Raw genomic sequence first — 15,551 nt, 5'->3', positions numbered from 1 at the left:
CAGCTGAAACAACTTTTACACTTTGATGAAATGAAAGCTGCACTAGTGTTGGCCCCTGAAGAAGAATGGTGTTCTTTCCACAATCTCGTTCAGCCATCACTAAACCATGTCGCAGAAATATGTATGGGTTTAACAATCTCATGTATATGCAACCATGATTTGAGTTTTATCTCACGGTGAGTGTGTTTTTCTGCAGATGAAGATATACTAAATTCAGTTCACCGCTTTCGACCCAAATTTCTGGCTACAGCTGATGGTCTACCATTGTATTATGAGCCTTACGAGTTTCAACATACATGTCTTCTCACATGTCAGAAAAATGGAAATACGGACACTATGGCTGCAGATGATGAGCACTCTGAGCTTCCGAATGAAAAAAGGAAATGTAATTCTGTGCCATTCGTTCCTTCGAGTTACTTTCTGTCACATGAGGTGGCTGAAAATTTGGCAACTATAATCAAAGAGGTATTGCAATTTTTTTGCCATGTAAAAACCATTCTTGATATTGAATTGATATTATTCACCCAAAAAAGATATGGTATTGATCTTTCTACTTGCTCATCATGTTCGATAGGTAAGAGTTCAATGTACAGAACACATATCTGGCAACGAATATGAATACGTTAATGGTGATGGTCCTCCTGCCCCTTGGGAACCTTCTCTATGTAAATTTTTTGTGGACGAACTGTTAAAAAAACTTTGGACAAGTGTGAGGGTATGTGAGCACAGGGTGGGTGGTAGAACCTCTAAAATGTCTGCAGTTGGTCTGCTTCCTGCAGCGCTTCAGGTCAGTTATCTCTATTTTCAGAATTCAGTGTGTCATTTTTTCCATTATTCAGTAATTTATAACAAATGCTTATTTCAGGGAATTGACATTAAAGAAATGCTTGCTGGTGCATCATTGATGGATGAGGCAAATAGGACCACTGTGGTAAAGATTTGTTATTCATTTTCTCCTCTTATACTACCATAAAACATTGTTGTCTTGTGATAGTATTTTTTTCATTTGAGTTACTGACTGAAGGCTTTTCTACAAATGTGGGAAAGGCATTTTCATGTTCTTTGCTTTCTTCATCTTCTTATTCTTCTCCTCCATATTTCTTTTTCTGGCCTTGCAAAGGGTTGTCCATCTCTTTTTGGCTATACAAAGGTATTGTTATATGTTGAGGACCTGAGGCGTGTCTCCTACCAGTGTTGTGTACCTTTTGTGAGGTCTAATGAAATTGGAGATAAAAATTGGCTGGTTCTGTTCTTAATTATGAATGATTAATTAAGTCGGTTTGGAATTGCTCAAGAAAGCTGTTAAATTAGACCATTACATTACAAGAAAGCTGTTCAATCAAACCATTGCAAAAATTACACAACCCAACGAATCTTTCACTGCACTATAATTCTTGTTTTTCTAGTTTATCAATTTTCCTCCAGATGTTGTTCTGAATTCAGTTGTTTCCCAAGCAGTACTTGGCATTCTTTTTTGGCTTTGCTTTGTGCAATTCATCAATCGGAATGTTTGTTATGCTGCTTTAATGTCTAAGGAGTATCTCATCCACTTTTTGATAAACTGATAGAGCTGTAGCCACCGGAGAGCGATCAATCGATAGAACTGCATGTTTAATTTAGTTGGATTGCCAACTACTTCAGTACTTTTTTTCGGGGAAATAAACACTATGTTTAGAGGACATATCTCTTGAATTGATTTTCTAATGCCTTCTAAGATAATTGAAACAATAATGTTAGGATAACCATCCTTTCTTACCATAATTTTTGAACCACCTTATGTGTCAACACTATATTGTTTTAATGAGTCTCGCCACTTGTGCTTGTTACCAATGTAGTTTTGGCACATGAGATGGTAACAAAACATGGTAAGAAAATGTGGTCATTATAGCATTATTGTAATTGAAATAGGATAGTGGAATACATTTTTCATTTCTACTTTCCATGTGAACATGGTGTGAGATTGCATAATTGACTGAAAAGTAGGAATAAGGAATTATGAGAAAGAATATCAAAATCTCGTTTTTGGATTTTATTTAATTAATTTGTTTCTAATTTTTTTTTTTTTAAGGTGAGGAATAACCCTGCAGCATTGCTAGCTTTATGCTGGTATTGGGCTTCTGATGGAGTAGGATCCAAGGTATTGCTTCAATTTGTCTTTTTTTCTGCATTCTGTCTCACTATGTTTTATTGCATTTTCGCTCCTAAGCTTGTTTGGTTTGGATTTTCAAGATTCACTTTTCAGAAAATTGAAATTTTTTTGTTTTACTTATTTATTTATTTATTTTACTGAACTTTTTTAATATTCTAAGTAATATTTTTAATTTTTAGATACTTCTAACATAAATACACTTAAAAAGTATAATATTTGTGAAAAAAATCTTTAGAAAATTCACTAAATACCAAAAAAAAAAAACAACGAGAATTCAGTATATTTTTTGTATTCTTGTGTATTTATTGATTTTTTAAAATATTTTTTTACAAATATTTTCCTTTTTGGATACATTTAAGTAAGGTACATCTAAAAAAGTAAAAAAAATTGCTTAAAATTTTAACGACATTCACTAAAAACAAAAAAAAACAAAAAACTCAATTTTCTGAAAATTGAATCCAGAAAATTGAAACCAAACACACTAATGTTTTGGTTTTTTTGAATTTGCACAGGATATGGTTGTTCTTCCTTACAAGGATAGCCTATTATTATTTAGTAGGTATTTACAGCAGCTGGTCATGGAATCAATTGGGAAGGAGTTTGATCTGGATGGTAATCGGGTATGTTCTACCATCTCATGTCAACCCTTTTTGTTTGTATGGCATGCTTGAAATATGGCATGCTTGAAATTTGAATGAGGATAAGATTTGATGACTCATATGTCATTATCTATTTAACTGGCGTTAGATTTGTTTACATTGAAGCATTGCCATGTATCTGGTGAGAACTAAAAAAGTGTGAATGTGGACTAAGGTTATTTAATGTAGAACGGCCATTTCCACCCTGGCATTATAGTTTCAACTTGGCAGTGGTTCAGGAAACAGCCAAATGGAGTCATAACGTTGTTTGAGGAAATATTATTCCTTTGATCTATTCTTTGGAGGCATCTTAAATATATTTTGGTTTTTAGGGTGGACTTTCTAACTTTTTAGTATTGCTATTACCGCATCTGGCTAACTAGGTGACATGCATAAATTTTATTACAAGTCTTCTAGCTACTTTGGGCTTCATGTCATTTTCTTTGCTCTGACTATATCTTGATATCTCTTACTAAACCAAATTTGTCTTGTAATAGATTTTTTTCTCCAATTTTTTCCTTACTGGAAAGTAGAAGTTGATATTAGAAATCTGGTTTCTTACCCTCGTACCTTTTCTCATATTCATTCAATTAGAAATTGGACTGCTGGCTAAGTGACCACATTTATAATCTTTGATGATACATTATTTGAGAAGGGGAAAAGCTAAAGCCTGACTTTCTGACTAAAGGCTTCACGTTTCATTTGAGATTCTACTCTTATGTGCTAGTAAAATTCTATAGACAAATTTTAGATTAGCCAGATATTTATACATTCTAGCGAAGCTATATACATACCTTGACAGCTGCACATTAGCTTATGTAATTTTAGTTATAGTATGCATTTGAGATTCTACTCTTATGTGCTATATTGACAGGAAGTTCCTTAGCTTTCAGGTTGATAACTTGGAATTTCTGAGGGAAATGAGGATCAACCCAATAAAGGTTGGTTTTTTTAATTTGGCAATAGATTACACTAGTAGTTCTATTATACATATTATAGTTCCCGCAATCCCTCTTGTTTCACTTGTTTTTGTTCTGATAACCAGAATTTTGGTTATATTTTCTAGTCTTTCTTATGTTCATCTGACATAGAATAATTATGTGTGCACTTGCTTACACATGCACATGCGCTCCAAAAATTAACCCCATGAATCTGGAAGGACTTCTGCTCTCACTTTTATAGTGAAATAATTCATCTTTGTTGCTTGTGACATTTTGGTTGGCATCAATTATAGGTTGCCAAAGCATTAGTGGAAGTGTTTGCTCAAATGATTTTGATGAATATGGGTGCAAGGTGTTATGCCAGTTCATTGATAGAGTGAGAAACACCCGAGCAAGAAAATTGATGAGAAGATTGGCCAGTTCTAGATTGTATTTTTTTCATAAAAGAACTTTTTTCAAGTTTTTAGTTGTAATAACTTTTACATGTAGCTCAAATTTTGAGACTCAAATAGAATGTTCAATAAAACTATAATGCTATACTGTCTGAATTCTTGTCATTGTTATTCCTAGAGTGCTTAACGCTACACTTTCATTTATTTATTTTTATTTTTATTTTTAATTTTTTGCGACGGCAAAATAGCGGTCGCCATAAGTAATTTAGGTGGTCGCAAATAATTTGCGACCGTTGTTTTGCCGTCGCAAAAAGTATTTGCCACCCCCATATTCGCGACCCCCATTTGCCGTCGCATGGGCCGTCGCAAAAAGTTTTTTGCGACTGTTTTTTATTATTTGCGACGGTTTATAGCTGTCGCAAAAAGTGATTTTTTTAGTAGTGAAAGTCTCAATTCCATATTAGCCCATCATAAATAAATTGAATTACAAGTGGGCATAAACTAGTCCCTACACATATGGTTTAATCCATACTCCTTTAATGTACATAGCATGATAAAAAAATATATGCTATCAGAGACATGTCCATGACCCGATCATATTCCTGTATGGATCATAATTTAATGGGTCTAACCGACACTACTCATATTTCATTTAACAGTATATAATGTATAATTATTTGATCTATGTAGGCCCACCTACAGAAAATTCCTTACAATCTCCCACTTGGACCATATAGGTCAACTTGATAATATTGTTAACTTTATGAGTTCAAACTTTTACTGTTAAAATTTATTAGCGTCATCTCTGAAACAATCTAGTCCACTAAAAGACATCAATATAAGATCATAGCGGCATTTGTCACATTTATCGCTGCAAGATCCATCTATGGTCGCAAATACCAATGTTATCAATGACATAGATCAAGTATGGATGTGTAACATGAAAATTTTATGAAAAATGATCCCTTATCATATCTATTTCCAATTGGTCCGACTTTATAACTCAAAAGAGTTCATGTATTATCTTTTCAAACTTTATGTTTAACCACAATAAAAAAAATACATCTTTATTTGAGAATCGTCCAAAAACTTAAAGTCGTCATTACAAGTGTCAATTAACTAAAAAAAGAGTAATATAAACTCCTACTAACAAAACACATCACTAGAACTAACTACTCTCATATGAGCTACATGCTCCTTGAACGCTTTATATGGTAAGTCCTTAGTAAACGGATCCACAATCATGAAGTCTGTCCTAATATACTCAATTGACACATGATGATTCAGAACTATTTTCATTGAGATAAGAAATTTTATGTCAATATGTTTTGATTTTGACAAACTCTTGTCATTTTTAGAATAATGTTCAATAACTTTATTATCACAATAAATTCTTAGTGACTTCTCAATATAATTTACAACTTGAAGTCCAAAAGTGCATAAATATTTGCTAAATATTTCATTTGCGTACGCAATGTCTAGATGCGTACAAACTTGATAATACATGAGGCGCTCTACTGCTGAAGCATAAAGGATGTGCTCTATTTGTTTCCTTAGGTATTTGAGCAAATTTACACTACAACAAAATTGATTTTTTATGGCACCACATCAACGACATACAATGATGCCTCGTTTGGCAAGTGGCTATTTTGGCCTAAAAATCAAAAAGTTACTAAAAAAATCAAAAAGCTAACAACTTTTACAAAAAAGTCAAAGATTCTCATTTCTCTCTACTTTTTGCACATATTTTCGTAAAAAGCTAAAAAGTCATTCCAAACATACTAGTTTTTTTCACCTCATATTTTAGTCAAAAAGTTACTAAAATAACCTATTCCCAAACGAGGCCTGAATGCAAGTTGTAGTTTCTCACTTTTACAACTTACTTTTTTTGCATGTCATAAATACTATCCTAACCACGGCGTATCTATTGCGTAGGCCGTTAATGATAAAAATGATAATTTTTTTACAGCTTGTAATTTTAACTGTAAATAATAAAACTTTCTATGACACATATATGACATCTCGTTAATACATTAATTATATACGATACACATATGTCGGTCGTTAAAAATATGTCACTTTTCCCGGCTCACCATATATGTCGTGAATGGTATGAGCAAAAAAATTAAGGCGCCAAAACCCAATAATTTGTGGCGCCACTTACCAAAAAAATATATTTAATTTATTTTTTTATTATCAAAGACACTGATAATTTCTAAGAAAGAGAGGGAATAAACGGCAGTCCATTTTCTTCAAACCCTTGTTCCTGAAAGACACTGATAGTTTCTTCAACCATTGTTCTTCAAAGTTCTACAATCAATTGAATCGGTGGAGATCGAGAGGCAAACACGACAGTCCATTTTGTTCTTCAAAGTTCTACAAACAATTGAATCGGTGGAGATCAAGAGGCAAACACGGTAGTCCATTGACTTGTCTGCTTCCTTCCTCAACAAAGCAATCCCGTTTTCCTCTGTTTCTCTATGTTCTTCCTCTTTCTTTGACACCGGCAGTCGACCCTCCTGGGAAAAAGAAGAGGCAAAGACGATTTTTGTCTTCTCCATTTCGTGCCTTTATTAACAACCTTGTTCTCTCCTCTCTTCAAACAATTTCAGGTATGGAACTCTTCTTCTATTTCCTTATATTCCTCTCTCTCTCTCTCTCTCTCTCTCTCTCTCTCTCTCTCTCTCTCTCTTACATCCCCTTGTCTACTAAACCCTTTCCCTAAACATACCACTGAACCCCTCTCCCTAAACCTGTGACATCTCCACTGCCCTTTTTCCCCCCTTAGCAAATCCCCCTAAAAACCCTAACACCTGCTTATCCAGCATTGTACAATATATGTTGTTGTCCCCTTTCAATACATATACAATATATATATATATATATATATATGTACATATGTATGTATGTATGTATGTATATATGTATAACCAGATTTGGTCAAGTAGTGGAATTGTTGATAACAGATTTTGTTGTGGGAATTCAGTTTTCCCTAATTTAATTTTCTGAAATTCTAATTTCATGAAATTTGATCCATTGATTCTCTCAAATGCATATATATATATATATATATATAGTTGAGCAGAAGAGTTCATCTTCGGAGATTTTCGAGAGTTTCAAGAACATTGAGTTTATGGAGAAAGTGAAGTCAAGCTTGGTAAGTTTATTTATTTATTTTTATTGTTTTGTGGGTTTATCTTGTTGGTTTGGCTCTTATATTGCACATGTTTGTTTACTAAATGTTAGTTTTTGACTTTGAATCACTGCCTTGTTTATTATTTGTTTGAAATTTGTTGTTGAAAAGTTTTGATATTTCTCATGTTTCATGAGTAAATTATTAGGGAAATTACGCTTCAGGGGAAGTTTGAAAGAAAAAAAAATTCAAATAAGTAGTAAAGTTTACAAATTTTAAGGAGGTGGCCATTGTTAGTAGGATCAGGGACATGGTCAGATACAGGGTGCTATCTATCAAGAGTTTCAAATCTAACTTATCTAATGACTGGTTCCTGAAAGAATGGTCTTTGCCTGTTTCTGTAATCAAAGCTATTACTAACTGTGTGTAGAGCAGGTTTCTGTATGGCTTGTATATTTGATGAGGGTTGAGTGATGTGAGTCACATATTGAACTTCTTTTTAACTCACTTTTAATGCAAGTTGTGCTTCAACTCAGCTGGCCTGTGTGTAGGGAGGAGAGTTGAGTAATGTGAGCTCTTAAAGTAGGTTTGTGTGAGTGATGTAAGCTGCTGAAGGTTGAGTGAACTAGATATAAATCTCTAACAGTTTGCTCATTGCAAGTTCTAGCTGGCACAATGAGTTAGGGAAGAGGGTTGAGTCAATGATGAATGAGTTCTCAAAATAAGATATGAGTTTCTGATGAGGGTTGAATGGTGGTGAGAATCCTATATTGTCTTGAGTTGTTACTATATGTTTCTAATTGTTTGCCTACTGCAAGTTCTAGCTAGTACAGAGGTTAGGGAGGAGGGTTAAGTAAGTGAGTTTTTCATAATAGGATATGGGTTTTTTGATGAGGGTTGAGTGGTGGTGAGATTCCTATATTGTCTTTGAACTAGTATCTCTAAAATTTTCTCTTATCTGTTGAGTATCTGTGTGAGTTGAATGGGAGGTCTTTATGAGAATTGGTTTACTGCTTGACTTCTATGAGTTGTCCAGTATATTCATTAGTTGGTTTTGATCCTTGTTGCTCAGGCTCTTGTGTCTTGGAGCTTGGTGTCCACCTCGGTTTAATGGATTCCTAGCTTGATTAAGTTGAATGGTTGCTGGTTTTTTATATTCTTTTCTATCTGCATTCTTGTGATTCTTTTCTGTTTGTGAGATTGTTGGTGCTAGCTGTCTGCTTCTTGTTGCTTGTGCTGGCTGTCTATTTGCTGCCTGCTAGTGCTACAGGCTGGAGTTGTTTCTGTTGATTGCTGTCTGCTTGTTGTCTACATGCATGGGCTGATCTGTTCTTACTGCCTGTTATCTATATAGATTGTTGGTTTTGTATAGGTCTTGTGTGGTATTGTGTACTTTATTTGGTTGTTGTCATTTGTGTGGTTATATTAGCTCGATTTTGTTTTTGTTCAATTCCCCCATTTTTCATATGCGGTAATTGAACAGATTGGGCTTTTTTAATAGCCTGCTGTCATTGTCTTCTGGGTTTCTTTTTTGCTGTTGTTTGTTTAGACTTTTTTAGACTTTATTTCTAGTGTAGTTGCTTAGGCTGTTGGGCATATTTCTATTGTAGTTTCTTAGGCTTTTTTCTTTTGGCTGTTGGTTATATTTTTTGTATAGTAGCCTGGGGAATGCCCCTTGTATTCCTGTATCTCTTTGTCTTTTTTTATGACTTAATTACCCCTCTCAAAAAAAAAATCTGTCTTTTTCCATCATAACATTTTTTCATTAAAAGGAAGGCCATAATCATAAGATTAGTGCGAATGTTGCTGCTAACTGTAACATGCATTTTGATTCATTCCAATATAGAAGTGAATGCTCGGTAATAATGTATAAACTTGTTTCTAGATGATACAATTTCCAGATCATTATCTTTGTTAGTAATTGATGCTTATCTACTTATTTTTTCATTTTATGTTAGAGTTGCAAGCTGGATTCAAATGTTCCTTATTAATCTGGTACCTAATTATTTATTTGCATAAAGCAATCTGCAAGGATCCTACTGATTCAAAGGTTAGTGTTGAACTACTCCTTTTCATGTATTATTCGTTATTGTGTTAATTTTTTTAGAACTTTTTTTTTTTTTTTTTGAGTCTATAATCTATATTTTTTTCTCCCAAAGGCACTAAGGGAAGAAAAGGAGATAAAATATTGACTTTTATTTAATATATATATATATATATATATTTATGTTCTAAAAAATGAAGAGTTGTTTCAACAATGATGTAATGGGTCATATAAGCACTATTGACTGGAAGTTGTTTTCTCAGCCATCAATAATATGAATCTTATGATTCAAACGTTTATACATCCTATGTTTGAGTTGTTCATTGGATGATATGTGATTTGTTCTCTTTAATTGGGAGGGTCATGTCCCAAGTGCATTTGAATTCATTGGCATATTATTAAAGAAAGGAAACGTATGCATAATTTGTATAAAAACATAAAACTATGCCCCCTTGAAGTTGCCAACCAACAATGTGTGTAGAGATAACTTTCAAACAAGTGTTTTTTTTTTTTTTTTTCTAATTTATTTATTTTAGGTACACATTTTGGACCAATTATTGGCTGCCTTGTCTTTATTTTTTCATATGTCATAAAAGAGTTCTAAAAAGGCAGCAAAAAGACATAGGAAAGAGCAAGAAGCTATAGCTGCTGCCACAATGGATAATAGAAATGATGGACCCATTAGAATTTCAGATATAGGTTCCAATACTCGACAAATTGAATCACCAAATGCAGCTGAAGTAGCTGACTTTGGTCAAGAACCAAAGAAGAAAACTAGGGGGCCGTCAAAGTTAAAGATGCATGACAAAGGCAAACAAAAGTGTGATGAGATCGACATCAATGAAAAAAACCAACCGATAGAACAAGAATCAGTGCACGTATCAACCTTGGAAGGGATCTTAGCTTGGGAGATGGTGCCAATTAATATCAATTATTGGTCGAAAGTTCCAAATGAGATTAAGGATAAGGTATGGGCTTGTGTGAAGGTAGTATGCTTATCTAGTTAATTTTTATACAACAATTCATTATTTCCCCCCCTCTTCTAATACTAAATGTTTGTTTATATAAAAATGCAGTTTAGATATAAAATACATGATACAAGACTCATGTGATGCAAAAGTTCACAAAATTATGGCACAATTACAAGTCCGAACTATCATGAAAATAAGAACTCTCATTGTAGTAGGTAAAGGTCATTTAGCACGCAATATTGCCTTCACCCAACCTGAAAAGATTGGATTGGCTGGGTGGAAGGCATTTGTGAAAAATCGACTTTCAAAAAGCTACATTGTAAGTTTTTTTTCATAACAATTTTATGTAGAAGCTCATTTATTTTCATAACAATTAAGATAAAGATTAGAAATCCTTAAAAAATGTGGACATTTCAAATGTTTATACTCAGCAAAAGAGTGAAAAATTCAAAAAGATGAGAGAAAAGCAGAAGGTGTTACACATGATGAGTAGAAAAGGCTATGCACGACTAGAGGAAGACATGGTGAGCTTGGCAATGTAGACGACATTTATTTCGAAAGCATTTTAATTTTGTTGCTAAACCATTTTGTACTATGTTTTATTTATTTATTTATTTCAGAAAAATCAAAACCAAGACCCAAATTCCATATCTAGAGTGGATGTTTGGATCAAATGGCATACAAGACAGAAGGAGAAACCTGTCAATGCAGTGCTTCAGGACGCAATGGTATGAATTAGCTTAATGTATATATTACATTATAACTATGTATTAAATTATACTGAACCTTCTAAAGCTTAATATGTTATTAAAGCTTATGATTTCATTCAATTCAATTGAAAGATTACTGGTTGTTGCTTTACACTTGCCCCTCATGTTAAAATTAAAGAAAATCAAAGAACTTGAATATATTTGCAATCTGATGCAATTGCTCTGTTGGACTGAGCTGTGGTTGCAACTGCTGCAGCTGTTCTGTTACAGTTGTTCTGTTGCAACTTGAAAGATTGTGTTTGCTTACTGTTTAGAGTAGTTCATACTAAATTACTCACTTCAGTGTTTTTACCATTTTGTAATATTGAATTGCTCATTTCACTAAGGAAATATGGGCTCCGGGGGCTGTTAAAGAGCTGTTCCTAAGCTCTAAACAGTGACTTTGTTGCTTAGTTTGTTTTACTGTGCTACATTACAAGGAAAATAGGAATAGGCATGTAGATTAAGGTTTTTAGTAGGAAGATTGTGTTGAAACAGATACGATACAATACTTTGAAGGGCTTTAAAGTGAGTGAGTGGGTGGGTGGGTGGGTGGGGGTGGGGGGATTAAAAAGATTAAGAAATTCTAGGCAACATACCTAGGGTTAGGAAAGAGAGCTTCAATAAATTCAAATATATATAAATATATATCTAAAGCATGTTCTCCATTTGAATAAGAAAAGTTCTTAGTTTTATATACATTAGAACAACTCAAAATCCCAAAAGAATTATGTCTCCACAATTTGGAAACTAAAGACTTTTTGTAAAACCTATTTAAAACTTTCTACAAACCATTTGGAGAAGCAATATCATTAAAATGTATACATATTATATTGTCTGACTTGGGTTCCTTATCATAAATGTTATATATTGCAGAATAATTTTCAAGAGATTCACAAGCCTTTTATCGAAGAAGGGCCAACGTCTATCAAAGATGATGCAATTGTTCAAGCGTTTGGTTCAGAACGGCGTGGTAGTGTAAGAGGGCTTGGATTTGGAGCATTGTCATTGAAAGTTGATGCACAAGCATACCAAAATCAAAACATGATAAAACGAAATCAAAAATTGCTACTCTTAGAACAAGAACTCCGGGAGATGGAAGCTAAAATGTTAAAAGGAAAAACGCAAAACGATGTAAAAATAAATAAATTAATAATGTGACAATATATGTTATATATATTGATGTTTCATAAAAGTTTTTAAAAAAATTTCAATTAAAACTTGTAGGAACCAAGCGAAGATGCAATGGGCAAGAAAAATTCTCATGGAGAAACCCAAGTAGCTTTTTCTAGCTCTCTGTTGTTTTTCTAATTTTATGAAAAAAAACTACACAGTCCATAGATTTCTTACTTAAATTTATTATCATAATGGGTCTTGTGTACATTTATTAAAATCATAATTGCTCGTCACATGCACTTTCTATCGTAGATAGAAGGATATTTCACAAAGTTTGTAAAAAATAAAAAATTGATTAATACTTGTAGAAGCCAAGTAAAGGGGTAAATGGACATTTACATGGAGAAACTTAGGTAAACTTGCACATTTCTCATGCTTATGCTTTTGCTTGCTTGCTTTTCTACTTAAGCTTGTTATTTTGCATATGGATTACATTAAGATTCTAAATTTGAGTAAACAAATGCTTCTTGCCATTGTATTATAATTTTTTTAGGGTGAGGAAAACAGTAGAGGTGAACATAGGCTGCACAGAGGTGATGAACGTAGGATGCACTCACAACAAAATATTTGGATAAATTTTGTATTAATTTACTCATTTGCATTTTTCTCATGCTTGTGCTTTTGTTTGCTTACTTGCTTTTCTACTCAAGAGCTTTTGTCATATTTTCATATACATCCTACATCGTCTACTGAATTTGAGTAAACAAATATAACTTGATATTGTATTACAATTTTTTTAGGGTGACGAAAACAGTGAAAGCGATGAAGATATTTGGGTAAATTTTATATGGCATTAATAATAACCTTAATATTGCTTTCATGATAGTTGCATGATACAAATGAAACCGGAAATGAGGGATCCTTGGACAATGCCAAATGCAAATTGTTGAATTGGGATGGAACAAAGGTGGTGGTTGCAGAAGGCACAATTGCATCAATAGATTCTAAAGCATTAATACATCACGTGCCTCTTGGCCCTGGGTGTTGGAAAGTATGGGTTAACCAAGTCATACTCAATGCGCCATTGTTTCGCCTTATCTTGGGATGTGTGTGCTTGAGGATGCTATTGGAAGTACTGTTTCTTGGCCAACACATTTCATTAGCTTTGACTTTTAGTAGAAATCCTAACATCTATAGATAGTTTTTGAGGACTTTGATGAATAGATTTCTATAATCTTTTAATAATTTTGGATAATGTTTACAAACTTATATATGTACAATTTTGGATGGTTTATAACCTTTTGGATAATTTATAACTTAAAGATAGTCCTTTTGGATGGTTTTGAACTTTCGGTTAGTTTTTGGATGTTTGGAATGTATATATTGACAATTTTTGAATGTTCATAATTTATGGATATAGTTCATTTTTTATATTTGAAACAATATTTTGGTGGTTGATTGATATTTTGTGAAGCTTGTTTGTAATGTTAGATTGCACAAAACATGTCAAAATAGAACTTGCTGAATTAAAAATATAAATAAATATATAATGCACATTCTACAACAAGCAAATTAGGCCATTATATGAAATATTTCACAGCATTCCACAAATGTCGTGGTATGTTCTACTTATATATGGCAGGCTGAGCAAGTTATTGTATTACATAGGCGTACAATCGGCGTTGTTATTTATCCCACCAAATAACGGCATGCAAAAGTAGTCGTAGAAAAAGTAAAAACGACGCACAAGATCTGCTGTTAATTAGTTTTTAACGGCATACTATGGCATGTCATTGAAAGTAAATGAATTTTTATGATTGGTCATAATATGACGTGACGCTGCACGTCGTAGAATAGTATCCACAAAGTGCATTTGGTGTCGTAAAAATCTTTTTTTGTTGTAGTGTTAATTTATCACCCTTATCAATGGGTGCATCATCTAGTGCACAAAAGTTTACTTACCAAATGTACTGTGTATCCTTTTGACATATGCATTCTATGATAAGCCAACTATACCATGTGATCTACAATTTGAATGCCTATCACAAAAGATGTATCACCAAGATCTTTAATCTCAAAATTCTTTAAAAGAAATCTTTTAGTTTCATGCAATAGACTTATGTCACTGCCAGCTAGTAAGATGTAATCAACATATAGCACTAAAAAAATAAATATACTCTCAGAGATCTTATGATAGACACATTGATCCACAATGTTTTCCTTGAATTCCAAAGAGGATTCTATGGCAACCGCGTTCTGTATTATAATGTTAATCCTTAATTATACTTGTGAATATGTGCTTGGTGTGAATTTGGATGCTAATTATATGATTATGTGTAGTTTTGAAATCATATATATCCGCCATAGGAAAATATGTTATGTATGCTGTAATAAATTGAAATTGAAGGCCACAGAGACAACAGAAACCGAAATTGATTATACCATTGTGATTAGCATAATTTTTAGAGTCTATGGTGAAATTTAATTAAAATTTGATTCAAACTGAATTAATTAGATTAATTCAAATTAATTAAGCCTTCAATTAATTAAACTAAGCCTTGATTAATTAGCTTAGGTTTGGATTGGTGAATTAAGTTAATGAAGCCTATATATATGCTAATTAAGGGGCTTAACTCATATTTTTGAGTTTAAAAGTCTGCCAAGAGAGCTTTAGAGAAAGAGAACACTTGACTTAGAGAGAGAACAAGGAAAATTGTAGGAGATTGGAAGGAGACTTGGAGGATTAAGCAAAGATACACTTGAATTCTCACACTAGGTATGAAATCTCCCTTAATCCTTGTGGATAAAACATGTGGAAGTTGAATTCATCTAGTTTTGAGTTTAATTACATGAAATTATACAATAGAGGCATGAATCACCTTGAATTGGTGGAATTGAGTTGAAATATGTATATGCATGCATGATCCTTCATTTTTTAGCTAAGATTACTTGAATTTCATACATGCACAAGGTCTAGAAGACAATACCTTGAAGGTTTGCCATGGTTTTATGCATTTCATGCCATCTTGTTGTATTTTAAAAAGAAGAGCATTTAAGTTAAGACATGCATGGTCTATAATTGTAAGTTTGAGTTCAAATTTGAGAAATGGACAATGATTTTGGACAATTGGTTTCAAATTAACTATGTTTTCATGTTCTATAATGTTTTTCCATGTTTTTGTACCAACCATGCAAAGTTGGAACCATTGAATTACAAGTTTGAGCTTCAAACATTTCTAGAAATTTAAGAAATCGACCAGTTCACTCGAGCGTAGGAAGTAGCACTCGAGCATAAAAGTTAAGCTCCTAGAAGTTTTATAGACAATTGCATGGTGGCTCGAGCGGAAAAACTTGCGCTCGAGCGAACCCTATTTTTCGTTACTCATGGCTCGAGCGACAGAAAGTTGGTTTGAGCTTA

At 33.1% G+C, this 15,551-nt stretch overlaps 2 protein-coding genes and 1 long non-coding RNA gene across 26 annotated transcripts; all 3 read left to right on the top strand.

Annotated features, from left to right (window-relative positions):
- Positions 1-15: 15 nt before the first annotated feature.
- On the top strand, positions 16-2,947 carry LOC145807501 (uncharacterized). The gene is made up of 6 exons (XM_082905835.1): positions 16-121; positions 197-465; positions 575-787; positions 866-931; positions 2,069-2,137; positions 2,662-2,947. Exons 1-6 carry the CDS (start codon positions 31-33, stop codon positions 2,818-2,820), a joined length of 867 nt encoding a protein of 288 aa, XP_082761961.1. The 5' UTR covers positions 16-30; the 3' UTR covers positions 2,821-2,947.
- Positions 2,948-3,455: 508 nt separating this feature from the next.
- On the top strand, positions 3,456-4,285 carry LOC145807750 (uncharacterized). The gene is made up of 2 exons (XR_014351108.1): positions 3,456-3,728; positions 4,022-4,285. It is a non-coding gene; the product is annotated as an uncharacterized LOC145807750 (long non-coding RNA).
- Positions 4,286-6,220: 1,935 nt separating this feature from the next.
- Positions 6,221-13,480, top strand: LOC145807679 (uncharacterized). Of its 24 annotated transcripts, none has more exons than XM_082906293.1 (9): positions 6,221-6,732; positions 7,198-7,277; positions 9,212-9,303; positions 10,033-10,265; positions 10,374-10,587; positions 10,700-10,792; positions 10,889-10,996; positions 11,894-11,995; positions 13,020-13,480. In XM_082906293.1, exons 4-9 carry the CDS (start codon positions 10,249-10,251, stop codon positions 13,332-13,334), a joined length of 849 nt encoding a protein of 282 aa, XP_082762419.1. In that variant the 5' UTR covers positions 6,221-6,732; positions 7,198-7,277; positions 9,212-9,303; positions 10,033-10,248; the 3' UTR covers positions 13,335-13,480. The 24 variants fall into 24 exon arrangements, 23 of the variants coding, with proteins under 23 accessions (XP_082762419.1, XP_082762418.1, XP_082762417.1 ...); XM_082906292.1 differs by having other exon boundaries at positions 9,991-10,265; XM_082906291.1 differs by having other exon boundaries at positions 9,894-10,265.
- The last annotated feature ends 2,071 nt before the right edge of the window (positions 13,481-15,551 follow it).

The sequence above is a fragment of the Camellia sinensis genome, chromosome 14 (assembly GCF_055761805.1).
Source record: "Camellia sinensis isolate YWXY chromosome 14, ASM5576180v1, whole genome shotgun sequence".
Lineage (NCBI taxonomy): Eukaryota > Viridiplantae > Streptophyta > Magnoliopsida > Ericales > Theaceae > Camellia > Camellia sinensis.
Note: the sequence above shows the minus strand (reverse complement) of the source record. Positions and strands in the feature narration are given on the sequence as shown.